Source organism: Falco peregrinus, chromosome 9, assembly GCF_023634155.1.
Source record: "Falco peregrinus isolate bFalPer1 chromosome 9, bFalPer1.pri, whole genome shotgun sequence".
In the NCBI taxonomy this organism is placed as follows: Eukaryota; Metazoa; Chordata; class Aves; order Falconiformes; family Falconidae; genus Falco; species Falco peregrinus.
The window spans coordinates 37,483,572-37,498,719 of record NC_073729.1 but is presented as its reverse complement, the minus strand read 5'-3'; the positions used below and the strand labels follow the sequence as shown (position 1 = coordinate 37,498,719).

The window sequence follows — 15,148 nt, the reverse complement described above, 5'->3', positions numbered from 1 at the left end:
TATCCACTTCCATGCAAGAGAGTAATGAATATTTTAAGTGCTTCTGTTTCACAGAATTTAACTAGAATCGCAGAAACAAATAACTAGTATTCCAAAACCCAGTATTATCAAGTTGAGACAGCTCTGCAAGTCCTTTAGTAGATTTCATCTCAAGCCTCAAACTCAGTGGATGTCTTAGTGCAGCAACAGCATTGTGTTCTTTTTGTCCCAGCTTCACTACACGCAGCAGTACCTCTGCAATCACTACTTAGCAGACATGGAAACAAAAAATTTCTAATAGGAAAAATGATTAAGCACACACTGAATGCTAAAAAAAAATATTACTCCTTCAAAAGTTATCTGCCAAAGGATTTACCATGAAAAAATGTAGTTAAAAATCAGCATCAGAAATGTCCACGTTCATTCAAAGAGCGCACAGCTTTGAAATGAGTGCCTGGCCCCAGAACATACCAGCTACGGACGCAGGTCTGCGGGGTGTGGGCGGAGGTGGTCTGGAAGGCCTGGGAGGTCTAGTAGGTTTGCAGTTTCCATTTGTGAGCAACGGAGAATCGCTGCCATTAACAGTCTTGTTTTCATTGGGAACAACGTCTTCACAGCTTTCGAGGCCATTTGAGTTAGTCCTTTTGCAGGAAAAGACAGAGGAGAACTGTTCTAACAGTGTACGGATGGCGTTAAGACTTTATGCAAGACACTGGAATGTAATAGTTATGGCTGGGTGACAGTCTTACATTCATAATAATTACAAAAACCTGTACATCTGTATAAACATACTAGAGTTTATCTCCTGAGGTGTATGATACCTCGATTGATGAAGAGGTTGTGAAATGGATGCATGTAATCTCTGTCACTGAGCTGTCCTCTTTCATTTCGCAACTCAGTACACCTGCCTCTAACCCGGGCTCTGGGTTTTGTGCTTGGCTATTTCTGCCCATGAACGACACGTACCTCTAACGAGATGGGAAGCTGACTAAGACCTGAGAACAGCCTAACAGCCTGTGTGTGTTTACTCCACAGGGTTAGCGTATGCTCAGAAAAAAATGGTTCGTATTTTTAGAAAACTTAATTATGCATACATCAGTTTCACCCCTAAACTCAATTCTGGAAAGAGCTGGAGAACTTAGGACTAAGCATTAAAGTTCTGACCAACAGCTATGAATACAAACTTTTCAACTTCACAAGAATTAAGGCAGTAAACAGCAGTACTCACCCGTTCTGTACTGTTCAGTTATACCTAGCAGTGTATTATCCTGATATACTTGTAGCTCCTTGAGCAAAGTTACAGGTATCTACATCTACTTCTAAAGCATTTTATTTTCAGAATATATTGAGCAAAATAAAAATGTTGTCAACTAAAATTCTAGTGGATTGTCAGATCAAGTACATAGGCCATCAGTAATAAAACCACAAGTTACTGTTTCAGCCCAGTACCTCTAAAATTATATTCCTTTATATGTACACAAAACAAAAAACCAGTAAGCAAGCCCAAGTCATAGAGGATCAAGCAGAATCATGTACATTTGACCTCAGTATCATTGTCAAACACACTTTTGCTCTATACCAGGTGCGGTGCACATAATTCATACTACACCACACTAATCCCAAAGTAAATGGCTATGGAAGTATGTACAAATCATTAGTGATCAGAAGTTTCTATGAGCCATAGCCTAGGTTCTCCTCAGTCCCAGAAAGCATACTGCTGTTTGAACTTTAAAGTAAAAAATGTAACCTTTCATCTTTAGTGTATTTGACCAGTTGGCTTACGGTATAACAGTGCATACCAAAACATTATTATACATGTAACAATAACCACCACTAGACATATTGCAGATCATTTACATGATCCTCAAAATGGACCTTTAATGGACACCAAAACCCCCACTGGTTCGTACTAAAACCAAATCAGCTATTATTACCATTATTATTGTACTATTACACGCTCAGGCATTCTGAATACCCATGCATGAAAGCACTCTTGTGAGCATGAAAAGGAAACAGAACAAAAATAAACTCTCAAAGGAAGACTTTAGACAACATAGCTAAGAAAGTTACTATCTATTGAAAAAAAAGTGAAATTTAACTTAGCTATTCCAGGTGTCATCCAAGAGTGTTATGCATAGTACAGACCATTAAAATACTTGTACAACACAGGTTAATCCACCATCAAGTATGGCCACACTTTTATCCTACCAAGCAGCAAGGTACATAATCCAGTATCGACCTTAAAACACTGCAATTGCTAGACAGCTTTGGGTATCTTCTTAACAAAGCTAAATATAATTCTGATACCTCCAAGCTATAAAGCAAAACAGTATAAAAATAACCAGTGCCATTTACTCACCAGTGGGGGTTTTTTTAAATGTATTTTACTTTGGTTAATCGCTGGGAGAAGGATGAGGAACACAAAGGGATAAAAACTAGAAGATCTAGGTTTTGTATGGAAGTAAACTGAAGCTAGAAGATGGGGCTCATACAGAAAACAATTTCAGATGTAAATGTACAGATATAGAGTACTTTTGTTTAGGACATGCTCAGATCTTAACAGGCACTGTTGCAGGGCATACTCAGAATTTCAAATTGTCTTCTTTATAAAACATACAATTCCTCTTTCAAAACCGTAAACACTAAAAGGCCATATAAAAAGAAGAAAAAAGTCTTACCGTGTATCATTCCTTATTTTGGAGCTATCATTCTGTGTAGGACCTTAAATACCAAAAAGAAAAAGACAATAAAAGTTTAAGCAACATTCTGTATCATTTCCAAGAAAAGAGGTAGCCTTTAATGTTCACGTTTCTTTCAAATGTGGAGGCAGTACACTATGCGCTGCTTATCTACTGTCTTACTTCAAAGCTATATAAATTTTGCATGTCTCTATATGCATGTGCATATGCTTTTTTTTTAAACCACTGTCACCATAATATTTTCACCTTATGGAAGTTATAACAGGATATCATATGACTGTATGAATATTCCCTAATACACACAGATCAATAACATTGCCTCCTGCCTTTGTAGCAGTATCAAGCAGTGTTATCCACTCTTCAAGTGGAGCTGGCTTTCTGTATTCTCTCCCTTATCAATGAAGACAGGCAAAGCAGGAAGGGCAACACCTTCCCTACAATCTTCTCTAGCTGGCTTGCAAGCAGCTGAGGGGCTTTGTTTTCTGGGGCACTCTAGCCTGGACCCTTCCCTTTCTCTGTAAATTAATTAGCATAAAGGCATTCAAGCAGGTATAAAATATGGCTGCACTCCAAATTATAGCAGCTCAGCCTAGATTTGCAAACATTTTGCAACTGTTTATCCTGCCAGCTTGGAAATACTTGCCTTTTGTGCCAGCATTTGCAATACTTGAATATGCAGCACAGAACCACTCATTCATGTAGACAGCACAAATACTTTATTTCCATAGAATTAAACAAATACCATTAACAAAGAAAACACTTATCAGTTCTGATGGGAACTATGTACAGATCTATGCCAAAGACACGTATGTAGTCATGTAAAGGTTTATGACAATGTGCTGTTAGCGGGTTGTGCACAGCAGTGATTTTAAAACCAGAAACAGAAATCTTAACTTCAGAAGCTGTTTAACAAACAATGTATTTGCCTGCAAGTACCTTTAGCCTGTACAGTAAGAATGTGTTAGACTAATATTAAACTCTTTCCTCATGTGCTCCAGTCCCCTGATTGTCTGGGAACCCTTGGCTGACCTGGCTCGGTATGTCAGGTCTGTGCGCACTGTCAGGCACAACGCTGCATGCAGCCCGCAATGCCACCACCTGCATGCCGCTTCCTACTCGCCAGCAGCTTTTCCTCAGAAGGTGAATTTCAGGAAATGGCAGCAAGCACAGACGGAAACAAAGTATGGCATAAGATACTTGTTACTTTCACTACCTATTTCAATAAACACACCTCAGCCCTGCCCTACAAGCCCCACACAATCCCAGCACTAGGCTTTTATTTACAAAAAAATCCCACACCATCACATCATATGATTGATCCTTTTAACAAGATGCAAAGAAAGACAGATTAAAAGCTTTACAAAATAACAGTTACCAAGCTAGTGTGTTAATTCAGCATTCCTGTGGTACTTAGATGGAATCTCAAAGCAACTTCCTACAGTCCTCTAAAAAACCCAGCAAATCCAAAAGCCTAAAACCTGCCCGCTGACTGCTTAGCTAGCTGCTACAGCAGTCTCTCCAGTGCTGCCTTCTAGAGAAATAACATCTATTTCTAATCTTAATGTACAATACCCTCAAAAATGTTCCACCACCTGTCCTGCACCAACGGAATTAGACTCCCTTACTTTTTGTTTCAGTGTAATTACACATTTTACACATATTCAAGATTTTCAGCTAAAAATCATACTAGTTATCTAAAACTGAAGACACCAACTAAACAGAATAGTGGATCCCTCTCTGCAGCACTCCACAGGGAACAAGATCTATGAAAACATTTATTTAAATGAGATTTTAAGAAAAACTTAATATAAATCCATGTCTCTAGTGAGCAGAATACTTAATTTGATATCATCATTAGCATCATAATAACTTATTGAACAGAATAACTGTTGTTATTAAACATTAACATTATTAAACATATGATGTTATTAAACATTCAGGGAAGCTAGAGGCTTTCATTAAAGTTTGAGATTGCTAGATATAAGTTCGCAAAGTCCAGAAAATAAAGATGTTGATTTTATTTTGTTACAATAAGGTTGAAAATCTTCACTGTGAACTATGACTCCACCTCAAATAAAAATGCATGAGTTCTAGTCTCTCCAAACAGAATGTTATAGAAACTGCTGTTATTATGATTATTAAAACATTGTGTTAAAGCTTTCAGACAAAAAAAGCTTTGTATATTAAACATACGTAGAGGGCACATTTGAACTGACAGGTACTTACTTCTTGTACTTGAGGCATCACCATTGGTTAGGAGCTCAGGATCTACCTGCATCCCATCTAGACAGACAGACAAATCTCCTACCACTTCTGCTGGTTCTCTGTCACCAACAAGATGCAATGTCACCACTACCTGCTCAACTGAAAAAGTACAGAAAAGAATGGGAGTTCATCTTACTACATGACAAAAAAGCTCTTTTTATTCAAGAAGCCAGTAACAGGCTACAGTGATCAAGGGGGAAAAAACACAAAACAAACCTCAGAGCTACAGCTCTATCTTTCCATAATGTTTGATGTTTTATGTTTTTTACAGTAAAACTAATAATTTCCAGATGTCAGTAAAAAGTGACTAATTCTACAAAAAGGGGAAAACGGGAGCATAAGCTGGTTGCTGCCTAAAGAAAGGCTAATTACTACAGCAGAGATTGAGTCTCACGTTTCTGCCCACAATTCTAAAGCAATTAACAAATCTGTCCTCAAAAAACTATAGTTAGGAAATGTAATTCAACTTAATCTTCATACAAAGCAGATATCAATTCTATCTTCTGATTAAAATATTTCACTTATGTAATTAGAATGTGAAGACTTTGCATCACACTCCCAGATCAAAGGTATTTTCAGGGTAAATAACTGTTTTTCAGTGAAACAGAACTGTAAATAAATGTTCTTGATGAAATGTTTTGAAACAAAACCCAGTGAAACACTGCAGGGTATCTGGTGTCATACAGAGCCATGAGCTACCCAGAGGAATTTTCACCCAGATTCAGCAGGACAGTAACACTCTGTCAGGAGAACAGCTTATTACACTGCAATCAACACGCTGCATTTACAATGCCCACATCTGAAAGTCTGGAAGCAAACACTCTTGAAAGGACAAAACCCAAGTATGACAGCACAAAGCTACATGCTGTAGCAACATAAATTCTGTAATGGCTGTGTAGAATTCCCTGTTTCTCTTTCAGCTTCATAGGATGCACATATTGCCTAAAGGCTAACTAGTTCTGAGATGCATGAAACAATACAACATAGCCCTGTAACACTATTTAGAACAAAAATAACTTCACACATTTCCTGGTCTAGCACCAGGAACATATCACAGTTTTCATTTTTAAGCTATATAAAAGGGAACACTCATTTCTTTAATTAGGCTTTCACTCTTGCACACACTAGCAAAATGATAAAATCCATCTTCTCAATGACACCGCGGCAGACTGTATAAGGAAAAAAAAGATTACACTGAAAAAGTAGAAGGAAGCTCATTAATGCAATCCATAGCAACAAAAGGAATTCTTGTGGGCCATCTAAAGAGTTACACACAGCAGTCATTAACAGACAATTATTGACAAATTCTGCAGCATTCCAAAGTACTGTTAATCTTATTCTTACGTTTCATACTGTTTGATTTCAAAGTCTCATGAATATCCAAAGCAGCACTTCCCAGAAGGACATCAGATTTTAATGTTTGATGGCTCCAGACTCGAAAATTTAATTTACTTACAGGAGTGACAATTCTGAAAAGAAAAAGTTAAGCACTGTGTAAGAGCATTTGTTGCCAGGGGAAGCAGGTTAACTAAGAATTCTACTTCAACTGTCACTTAAAATTAATTAAAAATAAAGAAATAATGGTGGTAAAATCGAACCATTTGTAATTATCACATTCACGTATGCAGTCACATTTGTGTCATGTAAATCAAGACTGTTGCAAGACTGATCACAGACTGAGTACATTGTTTACTATTACCATTTTAAGGAAAATATCTATAGAAAAACTACCAGCTCACAATCAGCATCTGAGTGTAACCAAGATTAGAAGAAAAGACCGATTCTTGCAGGATCACATTTCATGAGTGTTCAGCATTTGTGCACCTTGATGTCAGATTCTTGCACACAGAGAGGGAAGACAAGCAAATTTTCTTTCTGAAGATGTTATCAGAAATTTTTAAGACATCCCATACAAAGGGGAGTACTCAAAAATACTAAAAATTATTTCAAGGATTTTTAGAAGATGACTGTTCCCTAATAAGCTGGCACATACTTCCATCATATTATGACAAGACCCTCCACTCCCAGATCTATGCCAGCAGTTAGGAACTGGGAGAGCCCCTTGTTGGAGAAGAAACATGTGCAAACAGAAATATTTTCTGCCACAGCAGTGACTCAGTCTTCCTCCCCCTAGCTTCAAAACAAGCTGAATCAAACAATGCTCATTTCAAAACTGCCACATCTCACTAAACGTTTCGCAGCAAGATGATGACAGATGAGATAGTGTATGTGACGGGGCAAATCTTGGAGAATAATATAACATGTCCAATAACGCCTAATTTTTCTTCATTTTTAAAAGTATTCTGACAACAGCAGAAAGGTGAGCACCACAAAATAGCTGATACTACAACTAAGACCAGACTCACAAAACTTTTTTTCTGAGAAGTTGCTCTTATATTAAAATATTCACCTGCCCCTCATGTTCCCTTGAATTTTGAGAAGCCTTAGGACAGAGAAACAAATTTATACCAATATCAGTTGCTGATACTGTATGAACACATTTCTGGGTTGTTTTTTTACAAATCCCCAACAGCAATTTCAAAGTAATTTTTAATACTGATAATTCTTTTTCTATAAGGAGCATTCTAATATTTGTATATTTTTAAATTATTTTAACTGTATGAAACAAGTATTACAAATGACTGCTGATTTTCTCGGTGGATAATTTCAATGGTATATGGTTGCTAAGTTCCGACTTCCAGTGTCAGACAATCCCTTCAGAATATGCAGCTCACTTAACAGACTGCCTCGTAGAAGAAAAACCCACCCATACCCACCCTGCAGAAGCCATTACACTTTCCCTTTTTGTTCTGAATCTGAATGTAAGCACCTGTGTCAAAATACTTCCTAAAAAACAATGTACTCACTCCACTAAATTCCACACAGCATTAATGCAATCTTCAGTGAAATTGTTATGCATTGGGTGTCTTTGTTCAGCGCTTACTGAACAAGAGCAAAAATCACCCATCTATTATTGTGTGGACTCGCACAGCACAAGCCACAGATATTTCAATTAAAAAAAAAAAGAAGGAAGGCAGGCTTTAAAAAGGTAGAATTATGCTTTTGCACATAGATAGGCATGTAAAGCACCAAGTTTTGTATTTCTTAAAATACTTCTTTGCAGTAGAAAGTAAGGTAAATAGTAATAACTAAAACTTCATAATAATCTGAAGAAAAGAACAGGCACAGAAACTGTTTTTATCAGGAAGGAATGTTCAAGGTGCCCTAAGAATAATAATCTAGAGTTTAAACACAAGTAAACCTGCTGGCACAAGACTGACCTCTATGCCAGCATTCCATGTGACACATTAAGAGAAAACTAAATTCTATAGAAGCTGCAGATCATCTCACAACAGAAATACTGGGCCAAGCAAACATCAACAGCTGTGTTCACCTTGAACTTAAATGTTAGTTTTGTACTCTGAAGGCACCAATTAATCAGAGATTTTGTACTTATGATTGAAATTAGACAGGCGCAACACAGAGCTAACTACCCATGCTATGGCATGACATACAACAGTGGTACACAAAGAACAGCTGCACTTTTCAGCCGCAATATTTCTAAAACACTATAACCTTAAACGTGACAACAAAAACATGCATGGGACTGTCAGTTTTAATATCAAATTACTTTACTTTCCTTACCACTCACAGAATTAAAGCTCCTTTCATATGCCACATACATTAATACAGAATATATTCCTTCGTAAGCACTGGGTCCTTTCCACAGGACATAATGCAATAGTTTGTAAATATGTATTCCAGATTGTAGTATATTTGCTCAAAAAATCACACAAATACCTACATATCATGTAACATCGAATGCCTTGCTTAAAATAAAAACACAACCCTTAAGTCCATTGTCAATTGCATTAATTTAGCTCAAATAAAAGGAAAAAAAACCCCAACGTCAAACCTACACTGTAAGATGCTGTTTCCACTTCGGACTATTTGTATTGTTGCATTTTTCTGTCTTCTTTGACTGTCCATCTACTGAGACTTCTACATAAGGGCTAGGTCCAAACCATTTATTTTTTTCTTTTAGTTTTGCTGAAATAACTGTTCAGAAAGAGAAAAACAATTATCTATTCAGTAAGATTTGAATTGCAAATAATATTTTTGAGTTGTGTGCTTCAGTATTCAAATATCAGGTCATTGATGACTGATAATAGCACTCAAGTAAAAAAAACCACATTAGATGGACAAAAATACTCTTGCATTCCAGATCATTTTATACAACGCTGTAGCTCACACAAATGCCTAAACCACGCAACAGTACTTCTATAACATCAGACACCGTAATTAATAACATTCAGTATTATATCCACAAAAGCACTTAGGTGTTGAAAGTAGAAAAATATCCTCTACAATCTCCTTCTGTCTATCACCAGCCAAGAGAATTCCTGGAGTTTATTACACTTGCTTGTTAAAAAGCTGAAAACATGATCTGTCTGTCTCATATAAGGAATCATGGAAAATTGCTACCACTGCTGGTGAAAAGAACATAAAAAAGCACTTTGTGTAAGTTTTCTGTATCAAAGCAAACTTACAGAAAAGCCAACTAAAGGCAAACTCTGAGTTCAATAACTACTTACTGTTCTAGAAAGAACAAAACCTGAACAGGACTTGCAGCTCCAGAGCTTTAATTTGGGTGGATGGGTGGGTATGTTTTGTTTTGGGTTTTGGTTTGGGTTTTTTTGTTGGTTTTGGGGGGGGGTTTTGTCATTTTTTTGTTTTTTGAACATTCACCATCAACTGCACTGCTCGTGTCCCAAACACCATGGCTATGTTGCCTCCATTTAGCCAAAGCAGCATGCACGAGCCTACCTCCAACATTTGACTCTTGGATTAGGAGTGTTCTTGGATCCCTTGGCAACACTACACTACAAAACAGTACTTAAGACAAAGATATTATCATTTCCAATTGGCCAGTGAACTCCACTCTGTTCTAACAAATAACAACTTTGTCTCCTGTGGTTTTGTCACTCACCTCAGCTGCACTACATCTTTAAAAAGACTAATTCAAGCCCATATGGCTAATCTACCTAGATTCCCTTTATAGTCTATGCTCCTTTAGAGATTTAGAGAAGTAGCTTAGTATAAACTGCTCTGAACTGCTTCCAAGGGAAACTCTTTCTCTCTACACTACAGACATCTTACAGAAATTAACTTCAGTTACCTAATGCTAATTTTAACAAAAAATAACAAACAAAAAATCCCCTTCCCTTCATGTCTCTAGTACTTGTATACTACAGCATCTCATGCCTCAATATCACTAATCGCCTCAAAGGCATCAAGACCCACTTTGAGGCAGCACAAATTTGCAGTCTTGTACCTATTTCCAAGGTTACTTACTCAGACAACCTGGAAGTTAATGCAGAAGTAACGAAGACAGCAGATCAGGGTGGCAAGGATAGGGCAGTTGGGGGGTGCTGTTTACAGAAATGCCCACAAAAAAGTAATGCCTGCTTGCACAGAAATCATTTACATGCAGGCTGTGACTGAACTTGTAAAGAAATCAAGAACCATTCAAGTATCTTAATAATCTCAATTCTAAACACTGACACATTTCTTCAATTTCACCTTCTCGATGTGAGCCACAGGCCCTGCACAGAGCGAGCCTCAGACAGCAGTCACCACTTCAACCCTTAGCTCTGTTCTCTGTAGCTGTGTGGAGGATGTACCTCCTTCCAAGCCCCTTCAATTATTCTTTCCAATATTTCTCTTAGTCTTATGGCCCACTGAGAAAAAACAAGCTTGTGAGCTCAGTGTGATAGCTAGAGCCAGTGTAACTTATTCCTCTGTAATTCCTCTCTAGTCTAAGGCTTTCCTGTCTATTTTTGACAACTCTTTTCACCTCCACCGTACCAGCTTTGTGGAACTTCTGCATATACCCGCAGATCTTTCACACTAAGGGTGCAAAATTTACCCTTGGTCTTTCTAAACATAGACCTGCACACATCCACAGATCCCCCATGCCCAGGCATCAGCTCTTATGCTTCAGTAAAAATTGTCAGAGAGCGAAAGTGAGTAAACCTTGGTAATTGTTTCAACAGCTGCCCTGTTGGTGGGGCACTACAAAAAGCAAAGCACGTAATGTCAATGCATTCCTATGCAATCTACAAGTGCCCAATTACAGTAATATTCTCTCTCCAACACTTTTAATAAAACTACTTTACAATGGTGGCCATAAAAAAATATGGAACAAAGGAGAAGCAGTAAATAAAATTTAATTAACAGCAGTTCAGATTCACTTTGCTTGAGGTGTAAAACTAATGTTAGGAGAAAGTGTTAGTAACTGAAAGCAGTATCATAATACAATATTACATTTCAAAGAGGACTATTCTGTGCAATTTACTTAATGGCATTCAAAAAGAACTATTCCTTCCTTTTTTTAGACAAAAATGTATCATGACAAAATGCATTTTATCTAAAATTGTGAATAAAATAGCTATATTTCTGCCAAATAATGATGGCATAACACCATCAAATTTATTGTGAGACTTCTCTTGGGTTTTGTATAACTCAAAACTTCCTGAAATGCAACACACTTGCAACTTCCATTGAATTTTGCGAAAAACACTTACATTTCTAACCAGAAAAGATATAACCTTTCAAAATGCTTACCAGTGATTTGAAGCTGTGATTTCATGGAAAAGCCACTGGATGGTCCTGATCTGGACCCACTGCCAGCCATAATATGGGCTGGATCTTGAATCTGGATGAAGAGACAATGTAAACATTTGAATCCTCAGACACCCAAAAGTTAAATCATCTGTTTTTTGACATGTAGATACATTATACTGCAAACAAACCCACTACACTTCTTTTCTTTGTTTCCTTTCCATTTCCCAGAAAATGGTTTACAAAGGCCTTAGTCTCTACAATTACATGTTCTGTCAATACTCATGTCCTAGGCAAAAGATGTCTTTTGATTTTGTCCCTTCAATTTGCCAATTAACTGAGAGTGAATGATACACTAACACCACAGTTTGCTGTACCTCTTACACCTGAAAATATCTGCCTATCCCGATGTCCTAAGTCCTGGGCAACAACTTTATCTTCCCATGTTAAGTATTAGTTGGTTTATAAAAAAACCCCAAAAACACAACAACAAAACCACACCACAATCCACAGGTACAGAAAAAAGACTGAAAATGAACTAATAAATTAAAAAGTGAACTTCAAATGTGGAGAAACTTGCTTCTGTACATCTTTTCTTTTCACTTGATGTGCTGGTTCTGGCTGAGTTAATTTTCTTCGTGGCAGCCGGGATGGGCTGTGATTTGGAATTGTGCTGAGAACAGCGCTGATAGCAGGGGGGCGTTTTCCTCAGGGCTGAGCAGAGCTCGCACAGGGCCAAGGGCTTTGCTGCTCCTCGCCCACCCCACAGCCAGCAGGCTGGGGGCACCAGGAGCTGGGAGGGGGCACGGCCGGGACAGCTGACCCCCACTGACCCCAGGGACACCCCAACCATGTGGCATCACACAGCGCATAAACTGGGGGGACACTCGGAGTGACGCTGTTGGTCCCCCAGGTCCCCGTTACACAGGATGGAGCCCGGCTGTCCCGGGGGTGGCTGAGCACCGCCCCGCGACGGGCAGTGCAGAATGAACGCCTTGCCGGGCTTGGCTTGCGTGCACAGCTTTTATTAAACTGTCTTTATCTCAGCCTATGAGTTTTGTCACTTTTACTCTTCTGATTCTGCCCCCATCCAACCGAGGGGGCAGTGAGCGAGCAGCTGGGTGGGCCTGGGTTGCTGGCTGGGGTTAAACCAGGACACTTGATCAGATCAAGTCTACAGACTGCGGCTGTAATTCTACAAACCACTGAACTAGAAGAGGAAATACATCACTTCTGAAAGAGGGTAAACCAACCTTAATTTATAGCCCAATCTTCCCTCTTACCACACCCCAATACTTACACCTGTGCTAGCCTGATCTCCCAATACCAAAGCAAGCAGGTATTCCAGCTACTCTTGGAACTGTATTTAATTCAGTATTTGGTTTTGGGAGGCAGGGGAGTGAAAGTGGACAATATGCATCATTTAGCTTCAATATTAACAGACAAAAATGAAACAGTGTGCTATTATATTAAAACTAGGCATCGCTTTGGAAATATCCAGATATCCTTGTCTCCTCATTTTTGAAACACATTTTCAGCCCAACACCCCTTACCAGCTACATTAGATAGAAACCTCTACAGCAGATTACCCACTGGGAAATGAATGTGTTAATGAAGATTCCAAATTACTTGCTGGATACAACCTCCTGACTACTTACCGCATCCCTTTCATCCCGTGTTCCCTTCTTTGTGCCATTTCCTCACTGTCTTCTGCGGTCACAACCATTCAGCCTCCCACCTGTCTGACCTCTCTCTCCCTGGGCTCCCATCGGCCAAGGCTCGGCCGCCCTGGCCGGTGGGTTAGCTGATCTGCATGTGCCCATCTCCCACCCACTGCTGCATGGCCCTGGGCAGCCACCCAATCCGAATCCCAAAGCACATCAGATATCACGTGCCAGCTCTCAGGTCACCTTCAGCACACAACATTATTTCCAATAAGGAAATAACACATTAGCTTAAGCTGCTGATACCTGTATCTTGAGTATAAAAGGCTAAACATACGATTTTACCTACTGACAACACCACGAGCTGCCTAGACAAGTGCAGATCCTATCCTCCACACGCCATGGAAAAGAGAATTCATAAAAAGAGACTGGATCTGAACATTGCAGCTTTCTTTTTAGAGGCTGCAACCTGAAGCAAAAGTCTGTATACTGTGACAATTACTACAAAATTTGTAATTCCACAGATACTTTGAAAGTGGTAAAACAGGCAGTTCTTGCATCCTACAGCTTTCTGATGCTAGTGTTAACTACTGCAGAATATGACACCACTAAAAAAGGTACTAATGACTTGCTTAAAAATAGTATATAGTGTTATTAGAGGAGTTCAGTACTGTTAATTACTAGATTCCAGGTATGGATCACACAAATCCTGCTAGAGTGAAAAAATTTTAACATAAATATTTCAAAAGTAGTCTAAATTTAGAAGACTCTGAGGACAATCCTTTATTTTGATTCTGTGATTAGTTCTACCAAACTCACAAGGTATCCTTTATGCTTTAAGAAGGCAGTTTAATAGCATCTAGACCAATACAGACATATACTGGATAGCCTACAAGAGTTTGCCATTTACAGAAGAGCTGCTATTTTCTACCTGGAGAAATAACACTGCACACAATACAAATGCAATTACTGAAGGTGGTAATTTTCCACTGTCATACAATAAGCATATACAGCATACAACACTCAGAAGCACATTAAAGCTAACCTTCATTTCTAAGTGTGCAAAATACATCCATTACTACAATTTTATGTTTATTTTCATTAAGAATATGCAGAAAAAAAAATCAAGCACCTTAATCACAATTGAAATTACTGTCCTGCACACATATGTGCGAGTGTGTATGTAGTGAGACATAGTTTTCACTAACTAGCTAAGTAAAATTTCTACTGCCTCCCAATACTTCTAAGAAAAAGAAACTACATTACACATTGTTTAGTTCTCTCAGCTGCCATAAAGTTTCTAAGTATTTTTAAATAATAAAACTGAAGAGTCTTACTTTATTGTACGCTTGCTAAAATCCAGAGGCTCTTCAATTAAAGCAAGCTCCATTGGTTAACCAGGAAAGAGGATGAAGAAGCAATCTACCTGTGCCCCACACTGCAATAGCTCTATTTCTCTCCTCATATTTTCAAATACCTCAACTCCAATGCCTCTTCTGCTCTCCTTAACTGCCAGCTGAAACACTCAGCAAGCAAAGTAGCTGGTTCCATGCCAGGCATCCAGCAAGGAATAATCACTGAAATCATGCTGCAGCTTTTCTCTCAGCTGGGTGCTAATTTAAGTCTCTTCCCTACCATGCATGTATATACTCCATCCAGGTTTTTCTTAACTCAGAAATTTAATCAACTTTGATATCTCTGTCTCCATCAATTTTTAGCTGGAATGTATTAGCAATTAAGAAAGTTTGTAGTGCAATACACAGCAAAAGAGGACAAAGAGTAGAGCAGGACTGGCAGCCGGAATTATATACACTTCATTTTCCTAGGAAAGAAGCCTAAAATACATTAATTAGTCAATAACAAACCATGATGATTAATGAATTACACTTTGAAGAAGTACAAAGATATTGCAGAAGA

At 38.4% G+C, this 15,148-nt stretch overlaps 1 protein-coding gene across 3 annotated transcripts in view; it reads right to left on the bottom strand.

Moving 5' to 3' along the window:
- The window catches only part of ITCH (itchy E3 ubiquitin protein ligase), a 58,946-nt gene that overhangs the window by 23,172 nt on the left and 20,626 nt on the right, over positions 1-15,148 (bottom strand). For all 3 annotated transcript variants that reach the window (XM_055813313.1, XM_027783211.2, XM_055813314.1), the window contains exons 2-7: positions 11,571-11,661; positions 8,864-9,002; positions 6,288-6,412; positions 4,905-5,042; positions 2,658-2,700; positions 451-620 (exon numbers count right to left, since the gene is read on the bottom strand). In XM_055813313.1, coding sequence (XP_055669288.1) covers positions 451-620; positions 2,658-2,700; positions 4,905-5,042; positions 6,288-6,412; positions 8,864-9,002; positions 11,571-11,640 — 685 coding nt within the window. In that variant the 5' untranslated portion in view covers positions 11,641-11,661. The remainder of the gene's footprint in view (positions 1-450; positions 621-2,657; positions 2,701-4,904; positions 5,043-6,287; positions 6,413-8,863; positions 9,003-11,570; positions 11,662-15,148) is intronic.